Genomic DNA, 14,384 nt, shown 5'->3' on the forward strand with positions numbered 1-14,384 from the left:
GGATCCTGGGCTTGTTAGAGCACCTGGGAGTGGAGCTTCCTTTGGGTGTTGTGGGACTGGCTGTGGAGCTTGCGCCCAAGGTCTGCTCAGGACACTAGCTCAGAGAGACTGGAAGGAACCAGAGCCACTGGGCTGGTGGAGTTCCTATGTGCCTGGTCCCGCTGGTCCCAGTTACTCCCAATGTTGGGACAGATGTTGGGTCCTCCTCACCTCTGATTCTAGGCAGGTCAGAGCACATAGGAGTAGAGCTTCTTCTGGGTGTTGAACGACTGGCTGCAGAGCTTACGCCCAAGGTCTGCTTAGGACACCAGCCGAGAGAGACCGGCTTGATACTTTTCTTAGTGAACTTTGTGTTCATTTCCTTTAAGTATTGATCATGTTATGTAGAAATATAACTGAATTTGTTAACTTTGTATTTCACTGTTTCCCTGAATTCATATTCTAGTTCTAATAGATATTTTATGTAATTGTTCAGACTTTCTCCATGTAAGATTATACCACCTGGGCTGGAGAATTAGCTCAGTGGTTAACAGTACTGTTACTCTTGTAAAGGACCAAAATTTGATGCCCAGCACTCACATGGCAGCTCATAGCCATCTGTACCTTTAGTTCCAGTTGTTCCAGAGCCTTCTTCTGACCTCCACAAGTACCAGATACAAATAGGGTACACACACATACATGTAGGTAAAACACTCATACAAATAAAATAAATAATCTAAAAAGTTTTTCTTTTTTCATCTAACACTGTTAATCATGAAAGTATATAGAATTTTGTCAAATTGTCGAATATATTTTATGAATGTGTATGTCTGTGTGTCTGTTTGTCTTTCCATCCATTCATTGATCCATTGGTCCATCCATCCATCCATCCATCCATCCATCCATCCATCCATTTTATGGTGTGTAAATGTGTGTATCTGTGTCTGTCTGTCTGACTCTGGCTGGATGCATATGTGCCATTGTGCTTGTGTGAAAGTCAGAGGACAACTTAGGTCTTGGTTCACATTTTCCACCCTACTTTAGACAGTCTCTGTTTTGATCACTGCTGGGTATACTAGGCTAGTGGGCCTGAAAACTTCTGGTGATTTTCGTTTGTCCTCTTGTTTTCCAGTATGGGTATGCTGTGATTATAGATGCACATGTGTTATTGCACAGCTTGTATGTAGGTTCTAGGGATCTGAACTCGGGTCATTAGACAGAGTGTTAAGTATTTTACCATTGAGCTGTCTCCCCAGCCTTGGAGCTATTTAATCACAGAATTTTGTTTTCATCGTTATTGGCCATTTTAGTTGGATTGTTCGTTTGTTTGGGTACTTCTTTGCTTTATTATTTTATTTTTATTTTTTATTTTTTTTGAGACAGGGTTTCTCTGTGTAGCCCTGGCTGTCCTGGAACTCACTCTGTAGACCAGTCTGGCCTTGAACTCAGAAATTCGCCTGCCTCTGCCTCCCAAGTGCTGGGATTAAAGGCATGCGCCACCACTGCCTGGCTTATTATTATTATTATTATTATTATTATTATTATTATTACAGAGACAGGGATTTTGCTATATTACCTAAGCTAATTCTAAACTTTTCGGCAGTTCTCCTGCCTCTGGTTCCTGAGTAGTTGGGACTATATGCATACATCTTAAAGTATAAAATATGTATTAAAGCCATAAGTATTAAAATATGAGCATATGAGCCATAGAATCTGAAAAAATGCATGTACAGAAAGTATATTCTTACATCACAGCTTCCAGGGGCCTTGTACTTGTTACTGTAACTGTTTTGAAAAACTGTAGACTGTGCTGGTATGGTTTCCTTTGTTCCTGAGCTCATAAAGAGGAATACATCCCCCCCCACCCCCAATATATCTTACTGGGCAGTATTTAAAGCTGTGTTGATAAATTTACATGGGGTTTTAAAGTTCTACTGCTGGTGATTAATTTTTGTTTGTATTTCTAGGACTTTCAGTCAGAAGAAGGCTGCTATTGAAAGAGAGTATGCACAGGTGAGTGTATGCTTCTTTTTGGCTTATGATCATATCTCCTGTCAAAGAGAACCTTGGAATCTTCTTCGGCTGCCTGCCCACTTCTGATCATCTAACCTTTGGTTTCCTTTAAAAAAATTTTTGTTTCTTTTGGTTGTTTAGCACAAGGTTTCTCTATGGCTTGGCTGCTCTGAAATTTTCTTTGTAGAGCAGGCTGGCCTAGAGCTTAGAGATTTATCTGCCTCTGCTTCCAGGGTTCTGGAATGTGGGCCACCACCATGTCTGATTCCTTTTTTAAAAAAGACAAAAAGACAAAAAGACAAGCTCTAACCAAGTCATCCTGACTGACCCTAAGTTGTCTGTATAGAATAGTCTGGCTTCAAACTCACAGGGTTCTGCTTGCCTCTGCCTCTTGAGTGCTGGGATTAAAGCTGTGTGTCACCAGGTCCTACCAAAGTTAATTTTGTTTTGTTTTATTTTTGAGACAAGGTCTCATTGTGTAGGTCTAGATAATTCACCCACTTTGATCCATTTAAAATTTAAAGTAAGTCCCATTGCTTCTTATAATAAAGAAAATCGTAGATGAGGTTTCTCACTTGAACCAGGGCTGGCAGAGTTAGTCTAGCTAGACAGCTTGCTTAGGGATCCTGTGTCTGCACCTCAGAGTGCTAAGATTACAGGTGGACCACCATGCTGGCCCCATAGTTACATGGACACCAGGGATCTAAACTCTAGAGTCAGGATTATGTAGCAATATTGCTACATATGTGTTATTGAGCCTAACAAGATTTTATGATTTGTTTGGTGGCTGTGGTAGGTTAGAAAATTCCATGTATATGGTTCAGTTTTTATGGTTGAATCTCCAAGAATAATGATAGATTCTTACATCTTCCAAAATTGTTTCTTCTACTTTTTGTTGTGCCATATTTTGCTCCTGTTCCGGAAATATGAAATTTCATTACATTGAAATGTTTGGCAAAGCTTAGAGAAAAATCAAATAAAATTTGTCTTAATTTTAGCATTTATTTTTGGTTAAAGCTATTAAATATTTTTAAAAGGCATATATGTTTAGCTATTATACACACACACATATATATACATGTAAATTTTAAATTTTACTTTTATTTTGTGTGCTAGTGTTTTGCCTTCTTGTAATTCTGTGTATTATGTGTGTGCCTGGTGTCTATGAAAGCTGAGGGGGCATCAGATCCTCTAGGACTCTAGTTATATACAGTTATGAACTCGTTATAGACAGTTGTGGGTGCTGGGTATTAAACTTGGGTCCTGTGAAAGAGCATCCAGTGCTCTTAACCACTGAGCTATCTCTCCAGTGCCTACATATAAACATTTAAAAATTAGTTGAAAATGTCGTCATTTGCCATTATTGTGAGAGTTTCCTGTGATACTACCTCTTTCTGTCATTGTACTATGTAATGGTTCATTTTGGGAGCTTCATGGTTTTAGCTGTTATTTATTGTTGGTATGTTCTCTAAATAGGAAGATTGGGTTAAAAAGGTGGTGCAGGGAGTAATTTCTTGTTGTATGAAAGTGATGATCTGGGATCCTCAGAACCCACATATAAGCCGGATGTAGTAGCACGCATCTGCAATCTTGAGTGGGATGGGAGCTGAATAAGAGAATTGCCAGACACACACTGGCAGCAATCCTAGAAATACATGGATGGCCACAACTAAGAAGAGACTGTGTCTTAAACAAGGTAGAATTTGAAGACTGACACTTGAGATAGTCCTCTGATCTCCACAGATACTCATATCTCCTCTCTCTCTCACTCTCCCTCTCTCACCGTCTGTCTGTCTGTCTGTCTGTTTGTCTGTCTGTCTGTCTGTCTCTCTCTCTCTCTCACACACACACACGCACATGCAAATGGGCACACACACACACACACACACACACACTCCCCTATCTCTTTACACACAAAAGATAAGTGAATAAAATGGTGGCTGCTAACATAGCTCAGAGTATTTGCCCAGTATGTGTAAAGACTTTGATCTCCTTTGCCGAAAGAAAAAGAAAAGATAAAAGAAGGAAAGAAAAAGGAAAAAAAGAGGAATTCTAATTTATGTTTTGAACTTATTGTTTTTATTACTTTACCTGTTCTTTAAAAATTTATTTAAAAATTTTAGTTTAACATATAAAGTAAAAGGCTTCACGTTCATACATATTTGTCCCCTTCCCCCGATGTATCAATTTTAATTCCTTTTTCTTTCTTTGAGATAGAGTCTCCCAGTATATTTCTGGTAGACCTGGACCTTGCGTGTAGTATAGACTGACTTCTAATTTAGAGATCCTTCTGCCTCTGCTTCCCAAGTGCTGGGATTTAAGACACATGTTGCCATGCTCGGCCCATTTCATTGTTTTTAGTATTATTCTGTTTCATTTTATCATGTTATGGTACTAGGGATTGAACCCAGGGCCTAATAATGCTACGCAAATTCCATCACTTTGCTACATTCTTAAGCTAATGATATACTATCTTAAAATTACATGTTTATTTAAAAATCTTTTCATATATTGACCAAAAAAACCCAAATACATTTCTAGATACTATGGATATAACAATGCTCACAAAGGGAGTGGGTGTAGTTCTTGCACTTCTTTCTATGGATTATATGTAGTTTTCCAGTCAACTATACTAAAAATTCTTTCTATTCAAAGCCACTAACATGGCATTTTGGTCAAATGTCTATTCTTTAATGTCACTTACGGATTTTTAATAGTAAACTGGCATACTCTATATAAAAGATTGATTGCCAAAAAGATTGAGCACTCATGAGATTCAGAGGACGTATAGAAGTCACTCTAACACTACAATATTTTAAAAAGCCAAGTTCTGTCTGGGAGAATAGGTGAGGTCTTTGGGCTTCACTGCTACTTGGCTAATCTTTTGTGAAACCTGTTTCATTTTTGCCTTAAATTTTCAAATGAAATGCAAATTGTTTATTAAAAGAAGAAGCAGACAGGTATGCATATAATTTCAGTACTTTGGAGGCTTGTGATGAGTTTCAGGAGAGCATGTACTATAGAATGAGAATCTTTCAAATATATGGTTGTGTGTATGTATGTGTAAAGTCATTTACACTTGAGATAGATTATTTGATATCAATTTGAAAGATGTTCCTTCAAGCACATGCAGTACTTGTAATATATCTTTAGAGGAGTGTTAAGAATTAAAAAAAAAAGAAAGAGAAATGTTGCTGACTCATTTAATTTACACTTAATGGAATTTGAGTGGTGAACCCATTCGGGTTGTATGGCAGTTTCAGTTTCCTACAGGAGTATTAATGTTTTATTTTTAAGCATGGTTTATGAAATTCCCTTTGTAATTCTTCAGAAATAACAGATGACTCGCATGTATGTTTATACTAACATAACAAATGGATCACTGCAAATAAAGTAACCCTAAAAGATGGCCAAGTAGCACTAAATCTTAGGGTAAAATCGAGTCTAGCTTGAAGATAGCTAGTCACTAAAGTGTTTGTAAATTCATTTGCAGTACTCAAGCTGAAATTGCTACAGGCAACTTCTGTGTATTAATGTACTTCCTGTAGTCTTTGGCAGAATGTTGCTAGTGAAGGAAGGATACAAAAGGTTATTGTGGTTGGAGAGAACGAACAGGAAAAGATTGTGGACTTTTAAGGGCGGCTCCTTACTGAAGGACAAACAGAATAAACATATTCATGCTGGCGGTTACCCTGTAATATCACCCTCTGACACCTAAAGCTTTTTTTTTTTAAACTATTTTTATTCTTTTAAGAAATAAATTTACCCAACAATTGAGCATGGTACCTGATAATTATAAATATATATATATATATATATGGGGTGTGGGGGGGAGGGGGGTAGGAATTCTCTTTGGCAAATTCCATCTATATAGAGGCTTAAAGTGTAGTCAGTTCAGCTTTATGCAGTTAGCTTTTCTGTGCTATTAGGGAAACTATATACTTGAAGCCTTATTTTTCTTCCATCTCATTCTGTGACTAAGGAGACAAAGTAACTACTATGGCAGAAAGCCCATCAGAACAGAGTTGAGGAAGTTACTTTTATATTTATGTTGATGCTCTTAAAAATGACTTTATTATATTTTTGGTTTTTTGGCTTTCGTAAGTGTTAGAAATACAATTGAAAGGAACAGACTAACTTTCGTTTAAGTAAGATTGTCTGACTAATTTTATATAGTTTAATTTTTAAAGTTGTAAAGCTGTGCTAAAAGAGGAAATTGGAGATGTGAGAAAATTTGCTCTTTCTGGGCAAATAGATTTGCTAAACTTTCATCTTTTCATGGTTGTTCTGTAGCATATTTTTCAAAGAAATGCGTAAAAATAATTGCTTATTCAACTTCTATTCCTTTTTTTCTCCAGAACCTGTTCCTATTAATGAATTTAGTGGTTAGGCCAGCATAAAATAGGAGTAGAAAGAGGGAAGAATTTAGGCCAGAGCTATGGTTTTGAAACTCTTCTAGATCTCGTGCCCGGTTTCCTCCTCTCTCCCTTCCCTCCTATTTGTTTTAAATACAGGCTCGCAATATGTAGCCCAAGCTGACCTGGAACTCATGTTTCTCCTGCCCTAAATTCCAACTGTTAGGACTAACAGTATGTGCCACTATGTTTCAATGTTTATTTTAATTTTTATGCTTTTAATTTCTTGCTCCTTTTTCCCCAGAAAAATCTAATAAGTTTATTTATAATTGTCATAAATTTGAACTGTTGACACGCCTTCACTGAAACATTTTGACTTGCATTAGTATGTTGCATTTATATCTTGCATTTGTATTAAAAAATAACACACAAATGAGAACAGAAAAACTGTCAATACTCAATTTCTGTCCCTTGTTTTTTCCATTCACAGTCATATACTGAGATACCTTTTAATTCCATGGAAAAAGTAACTAACATTTAGAACTACTGAAAACAGAAAGAAGAGGAAAACTTTTTTTTTTTGAAAATGAAATGTTTCCTCTCATAGTGGGCTCTTATGTAAGTTCTCTGTGTCTGCAGCTTGCTGGCTGGATATCTTTTGGCATAATAGATTGGTATCTTTAAAAAGTCCACCTAGATAAACCTTCACTTGCCTCCTTACACAGCGCCAATAAAACGCTGGAACCACAGATATGTTTTGAAGTCCTGAGCAATTTCTCACACCAGATGTTGGAAGGAGAGCTTCTGAACCAAGTGTAGTGGGCTTCTGAATGCAGCTGAATCCAGGGAGTGGCACAGTACTCGGCCTGTAGTGATGAGGTTTCTTCACCCTGAAGTATAGGAGGCATTCCTGTGAGTAACTTTTGTAGCCAGCTGTTTTTTGTGTGTTTTAGCACCCGTGGATTTGCTGGCGATCCACTTTATACAAGCCAGGCTATGAGTACCTCATTACTGAACCCCCTTCTTGGACTGGAGCTCAGTGAAAGGCAGCATGGTGTCAGCGGCTTTCTTTTTTATTAGGCATATTAGTCTGGGTGTGTTTTCACTCGTTATTTGATTCTATGAATTGAGTTTGAGTCTCTTGCTCTAATTGATCAAAACCTGTTTGGTTTTTTTGTTTGTTTGTTTTAATTTCTTTTATCTCACCTCTATATAGGTTTCAGTTGTGTAGTCTTCTCTCTAATATAGCTAACTAAGATAGATTGAGGCTGGCTTCCAACTCACTGTATAGCCAAGGATGACCTTGAACGCTGCACCTCCTTCTTCTACCTTAGCACTGGGATTGCAGGCACGTGCCCCAGCATGCCTGGTTCATGCCTTGATGAGGATTGCAGCCACAGAGCTTGGTGCATGTTAGGCAAGCACTCTACCAACTCAACTATACCCATAGCCCTACAAATCTTTTTTTTTTAATTGTAATTTTTTTATTGGAAAACAAATATACTACTTGGAATGGATTTGAGGTAAATTGTGCCGTAAGCAGATTTTCTTTAAGTGGCTAAATAAAGTTTAAAAAGCAGGTAACAGTAAAAGAAAATGTTTCTGGTGCAATACCGGCAGTACAAAAAAAAAAAAAAAATAGTGTCCTAATACCTGGATAAAATACCTGTTTTGCAAAAGTGCAACTTTTAAGTACATATTGTTGACTGTTCACAGTCCACACAGAATTACAACTCCACACTTCAACAACAACATGCTGACAGTTCCTAAAAGCTACTTTAAAAAAGACATAACCCAGATGTTCTCTCATTTGACCAACTCATCTAAGTTTTGAGTGCAGAAGGGCTAGATATATCCAGAGTAAGTCATATGCAACATGTTACTTGATCAGTTTTCTAAAATAAGGTTGAAAGACAGTGACAGTAAGGGAACAAACAAGGGAACAAAACACAGAGGAATGAAGTCCTAATTACTGTACATACATATTTGATAGACGGGGAAACCTTTTACAGATAAGTTACTAACAAAGAAAAGGCAAATAAGCAATTTTGTACAAGAAATTTAACACATTCTATACAGTGTCTTCACTTCGCTGTCATCATTTGTACAAACTCTTCATAGTTTACCTGACCGTCCCCATCAATGTCTGCTTCCCTGACCATTTCATCAACCTCTTCATCTGTTAACTTCTCTCCAAGGTTTGCCATCACGTGGTGGAGATCTGCTATACTAATATACCCATTGCTATCCTTATAGAACACACGGAATGCTTCTCTAATTTCTTCTTCACTGTCTGTGTCTTTCAGTTTTCTTGCCATCATTGTCAGAAATTCGGGGAAGTCAACTGTGCCATTACTATCCAAATCTACTTCCTTGACCATGTCCTGCAGCTCTACTTCTGTGGGATTCTGTCCCAGGGACCTCATCACTATCCCCAATTCCTTCGTTGTTATTGTCCCATCCCTGTCCTTGTCAAATAATGAGAAAGCTTCTTTGAACTCTGCAATCTGCTTTTCGGTCAGTTGGTCAGCCATGCTACAAGGGCTACAGGTTTCTGAGACTTGATCAGAGAACCACTCGACTTGTTCACTCCACTCGGACCCCCACAAACCTTTTTTTTTCTGTTTTTTTTTCTCTTCATTTTTAAATTATTGAAATGACAAAAAGATGTCTTAGCTAAATTATGAATTCTTAGGAAATCATGTTTGACAGACACAATGGTGAGAAAGAAGCAGAAATGACAATATGAATAGTGTGTCAGTTTCCTAAATAATCTAATCTGGTATAATTAAACACATTTAAAACTGCTTCCTCGAATGACATTATTTTTATTGAGGCTTACCTTTGAACTAATGGTAACATTTGCATTCATTAAAAAATAAAAAAAAATAAATAACAAAAAATTCTGGGTGACTCTTGCAGGAACACAGAACAGGAGCTTGGCTTCTAGAGGTAATTGCTCTTGATAGAAATAAGGTAGAACTGACTTTAGGGTAGGATTTCTGAGAAGCAAAGTTGGTTACAACATTTGGTTATTATATGAAGAATTCTTCTGTTAGTTGGGATTATTTGAGAGAGAGGTAAACCTGTCTGTTCTGTGTCCACGAGTTTTCATCATTGTGGACAGAGAGTCATTGTTTTTAGATTGCCAGAATTTTTAAAGTGTTAAACAGTTAACAACAGTTAATTTAAAAATGAGTACAACCAGGAAATTTCACTTATTTTATTTATTTTTGAGACAAGGCCTCTTAGTGTAGCTCAGGCTGGCCCAATTCAGTGTGTAGCCCAGGTTGCTTTCATATTTCCAGTAGTCTCTCTGTTTCCCCAAGGGTGGAATAATAGGTATGAGTCATCATGCCCAACTATTTTATTACGTTCTATGGAGCCTTAGTGATGGATATTGTAAGGTCTATGGAAACTGAGTAGAAATTACACTTCTGGCTGTTAGGTAATCTAAAAATTAAGATATAAGTGATTATTCAACTTGAAAATGAGACAAGAACAGCTGTTATGGAAGAATTATATAACTAATAAATTTTGTTAAAAGTATTTTTTCTAAGATTTATTTATTTTTATTTTATGTGTATGGATGTTTTTCCTGTGCACCATATGTGTACCATGTGCCCGGTGCCTGTGGAGGCCAGAAAGGGGTATCAGACCCCCTGGAAATGGAGCTAATAATAGTTGTAGGCTGCCATGTGGGTTTAGGAACCAAACCCAAGTCCTTTCTGGAAAAGCAGCAAGTGTTCTTAATCCCTTAGCCATGTCTCCAGCTCCCCAAATATAAATCTTGAAGACTACTGAAGCCATCCCCAAATTTCTCTGTTGGAAAACCTTTTTATTAGGTATTCTACTAGTTATGTCTACTTATTTTTAGTTTTATGTGTTTCATGTATTTTTTGCCTGCATGTATGCCTGTACACCAAAAGGGGGCACCAGACCTCATTATAGATGGTTGTGAGCCACCATGTGGTTGCTGGGAATTGAACTCAGGACCTCTGGAAAAGCAGCCAATGCTATTAACCTCTGAGCCATCTCTCCAGCCCATATGTATGTATGTATGTATATATGTATATATGTATGTGTGTATGTGTATGTATGTATATACATACACACATATATGTATATACACACATATGTATATATGTATATGTATATACACACATATACATGTATATATGTGTGTGCATATATACACACACATACATACATATGTACATATATATGTGTGTATATATATATTTTTATTTTAAGTTATATTGAGGTATGATGGTACATACCTTTAATCATTGCATTTGGGAGCCATAGGAAGGAAGATCTCTGAATTTCAGGCTGGCCTGGTCTATGTGTTGACTTACTGTTTGGCCAGGGCTATATAGTGAGACCCTGTGTCTGCTTTTTAGTTATGTTCATTTGTGTATGTGTGTATTACAAAGACACTTCTGCATTTCCCTAAGTAGTTTGGTTGTACCATTCAAGATGCAGATCAAGTGTCATCTTGCCTTAGGGATATCGTCTGCTGCTCTGTATTTGAAAACTCTCTAATGTGCCCTAGTCATACTTCTTGTATATAGCATATCATTTACTGTTCTATTATACTGTTAAATGTTTGCTGAATGTTTATTCAATGAATAAAAATATAGTTTCAGGTTTTAAAAATTATTAATTCTAATAATGGTAATAAAATACGGAAAAACCAAATTGTTCTATCATTTATAATTAACACTCGAACTCTGAAGTGCTGAACAAAGTTGAAGAAACAAATTTGCCATAGTTATGGTTTTTTCCCTTCACTGTTGATTATAGATGAATTTGAGAATCTTGGGAGACAAAAAGTAATTTTTGAAAAAAATTAGGGATATAGAGACAGAGAGAGATAAAGACAGACACACCAGTTTTAAAATCCCTCTGTCTCTTTCTGTCCCTCCCCCTCTCCTTGCCCCTCTGAGATGGGCCTGCCTCTGCCTCCCAAGTGTGGGGATTAAAGACCTTTGCCACCATGTCCAGCAGGAATCTATCTCTTTGTGTGCTCTTATGAGAGCACTGATACTTATGATTTTGAGTCCAGAAGCTCAGTTTTATCATTTTATTAGGAGAAGATAGTAAAATGAAAGGGCACACAATCTATTCATATTAACTTGGGAAATAATAATTAGCTGCCTCAAGGTACTCTGTAAGTAAGCTCATGGATCAAACTGTTTAAAAGGCATATAATATAAATTGACAAGTGAATTTGACAAGGGTTATTTGGGAGGAAAGAGCTCATGACCTAAATTTTAAAATGATGGTGAAATGTTTATGTGACAAAATTTATCATTTGGGCATTGTTCCGTGAATGTTTTATAGCATTGAACAACTATCATTATCATTTTCAGAATATCAATATTACTTCAAACAGAATCTGTATGTGTTAGATAATTCCCCACTCTTTCTTTTCTCTCCCCTTGATATATCTCATCTACTTTCTGTCTATATATTTCCCCATTTTGGATATTTTTACATAAAATTGAATCACAGTATTTGCTCTTTCTGAGTTCAGAGTTCATTGTTTTTAACAGATGTTTCTTCCTGTCATTTGTAGGATTATCTGAGTAAGGATTGACTTCTCCTCCCCACTTTGTTTCCCCATCAACTCCTTTTCCCTCCTCCTCCTCTTACTCCTCCTCCTCCTCCTCCTCCTCTTCCTCCTCTTCTTCCTCCTCCTCCTTTTTGTGGTTTTGGAAATTAAACTCAGCCTTGCATGTTCAGGGCAATTATTGTACTGCTGAGCTGTATACTCCTAGCACCCGTATTTTGATTGCTTATCCTGTTAATGAAGATTTTAAAGTGATAGAAACATTTTTTATTTCTAAGTTATATAATTTCCTATGTACTAATATATTGTAAATATTATAATCTGTATATGAAGCTTAAGAAAAAAATCTTTAAAGAATGAAATATATTATCTCTATCTTTTAATGACTTCCTGCTGTGATCCTCTAATTTTTTAAGTATGAATACTTAGTTTTATTTATTGTCAGATTTTATCAGATGGTCATTAGGTCTACTTTATTTTGCTACTGATAAGTTGTTTGTAGCAAAGTAACAGTTTTGCTAATTGGTTTTATTTGGATTATTAATATTTACTTTAGTCAGTGTTTCTTTTGGCCTCTTTTAAAGCCACATATTTATCTTGTCAGGGTTCAATTAAAGTGCTATTTAATCCAGAAATGAACTCAACAGGTTCATTAAAACGCTGCTGTATAACTGAACACTTGAAAGTGAATGGGTAAATGAAAATGCCCTGTGTCCAGAGCCCAGCCTATGTTATTGAACACCCTTTCTTCCCCAGAATATCTTGCATATGTCCAGTGTGACTTTGGACTGTCCATGTGAGGGTAGGGATGATCACAAAGGCCAGGCTGTGCTTAACTGATAATACAGTTTAACTGCTTTCTTATACGACTAGTTCAGATGTTCTCTTTTGTTTTGTTTTGTTTTTCAAGACAGGGTTTCTCTGTAACAGTCCAGGTTGTCCTGGAATTCGATCTGTAGATCAAACTGGCTTTGAACTCATAGAGCCTGAGTGCTGTGATTAAAGGTGTGAGTCACTGTGCTGGGCTTCAGATATTTTCTTAATCAAGTATTTTCTTTATATATTGCCTACATATTCCTATGGAACAATGTATCTCAGTTTCATTGTCCTAAAGTGATGCTATGATTGGCTAATACCTTTTTCCTTACAGAGTCTTTCTTGATCATTTTGATTATTTTATAATTTCAATTAAGACATAGAAGCAATTTGGCTTTATGTACTGTGTATCTTTATATACACTTCATGTTTTCTTACTACAGTTACAAATTAGAAGCTTCAGTAATAGGAGTCAAAATGTATAGCGAGATAAGTAAAGACCTCAGGTCAAATAGTTCTTTTCAAATGCATTAGTTTAGGGGTGACTTCATTTTAAATCATTTTATGCATTCATGAAAGCAAGTAAGGTCTTGTAGTGGGTTGGTAGTGGGACCCTAAACTACGTGTAGCAGAACATGGGAATGTGACCTTGTTTGGAAGAGTAACTTTGCAGATGGGCTAGAGTAGGCTGACCCTAATCCAGTGACTGGGGTCCTTAGTGGGGACATTCATAAATAGAGATTCACAGAATGAAGATAGAGACAGAAACTGGAGTGATGAGTCTGTGAAGGAGGAGTGCCAAGGATAACTGGCTATCCCCCATTGTGTGCCAATAAAGATGCCCAAACAGATCTCTCATTCACAAAGAAGGCTGCAGGTTCAGACTTCTAATCTCTGGAACTGGGAAAGCAGACATTTTTCTTGTCTTGAAAACACCCATTAATGGAGCTTTCTTTTAGCAGCTCTGTGGAGCCAATATATAACTCAGTATGATTTTCATATCTAGATTATCAGTTTGAATTTCTTAAGTGTAAGCTACCTGTACTATGTGACTGAAAAGATACTAACTACTAAATTAATGGTGGTGATCAAATTATTGGAGTAGATATACCATTATTTTATTTATTTTTTTGTTTATTTTTATTATTTTTGTATAGTTTTATTTTAAGTATTTTTTATATCACTGCTACAGTTTCCTCTTTACCCTCTTCTCCTAGTGCCTCTCCTGTTTTTTTTTTAAAGATTAATATTATTTTATTTTTTGAGATCGAGTCTCGCTACATATCTCTGACTTCACTGAAACTATGTAGAGTAGGTTGGCCTTGAACTCAGAAAGTTCTGCCTGTCTCTGCTTCCTGAGTGCTGGGATTAAAGGTATGTACACCATCCAGCAAGATTTATTTTGTTTTGTGTATGAGTATTTTGCCTGCACATATGTATGTAAATCACATGTTTGCCTGGTACCCAAGGAGGCTAGAAGAGGCCATGAGGTGCCCTGGAACTGGAGTTACAGATGATTATGGGCAACTATGTAGGTGCTGAAAATCAAACCTGGGACCTTTAAAAGCACTAAGTGTTTTTAACTTCTGAGCAAACTCTCCAGCCCCAAAACTTATTTTTTAATGTTTTATTTTTAATTAGGTATA

General features: G+C 36.6%; 2 protein-coding genes across 3 annotated transcripts in view; one reads left to right on the forward strand and one right to left on the reverse strand.

Moving 5' to 3' along the window:
- Positions 1-14,384, forward strand: part of Fchsd2 (FCH and double SH3 domains 2) — a 184,679-nt gene that overhangs the window by 31,165 nt on the left and 139,130 nt on the right. For both annotated transcript variants that reach the window (XM_031387572.1, XM_031387573.1), the window contains exon 3: positions 1,947-1,992. In XM_031387572.1, the coding sequence (XP_031243432.1) occupies positions 1,947-1,992 (46 nt within the window). The remainder of the gene's footprint in view (positions 1-1,946; positions 1,993-14,384) is intronic.
- Positions 8,343-8,896, reverse strand: LOC116102663 (calmodulin-like). Its single transcript, XM_031387574.1, has one exon. It carries the CDS (start codon positions 8,879-8,881, stop codon positions 8,432-8,434), a length of 450 nt encoding a protein of 149 aa, XP_031243434.1. The 5' UTR covers positions 8,882-8,896; the 3' UTR covers positions 8,343-8,431.

Source organism: Mastomys coucha, unplaced genomic scaffold (assembly GCF_008632895.1).
Source record: "Mastomys coucha isolate ucsf_1 unplaced genomic scaffold, UCSF_Mcou_1 pScaffold21, whole genome shotgun sequence".
Classification (NCBI taxonomy): domain Eukaryota; kingdom Metazoa; phylum Chordata; class Mammalia; order Rodentia; family Muridae; genus Mastomys; species Mastomys coucha.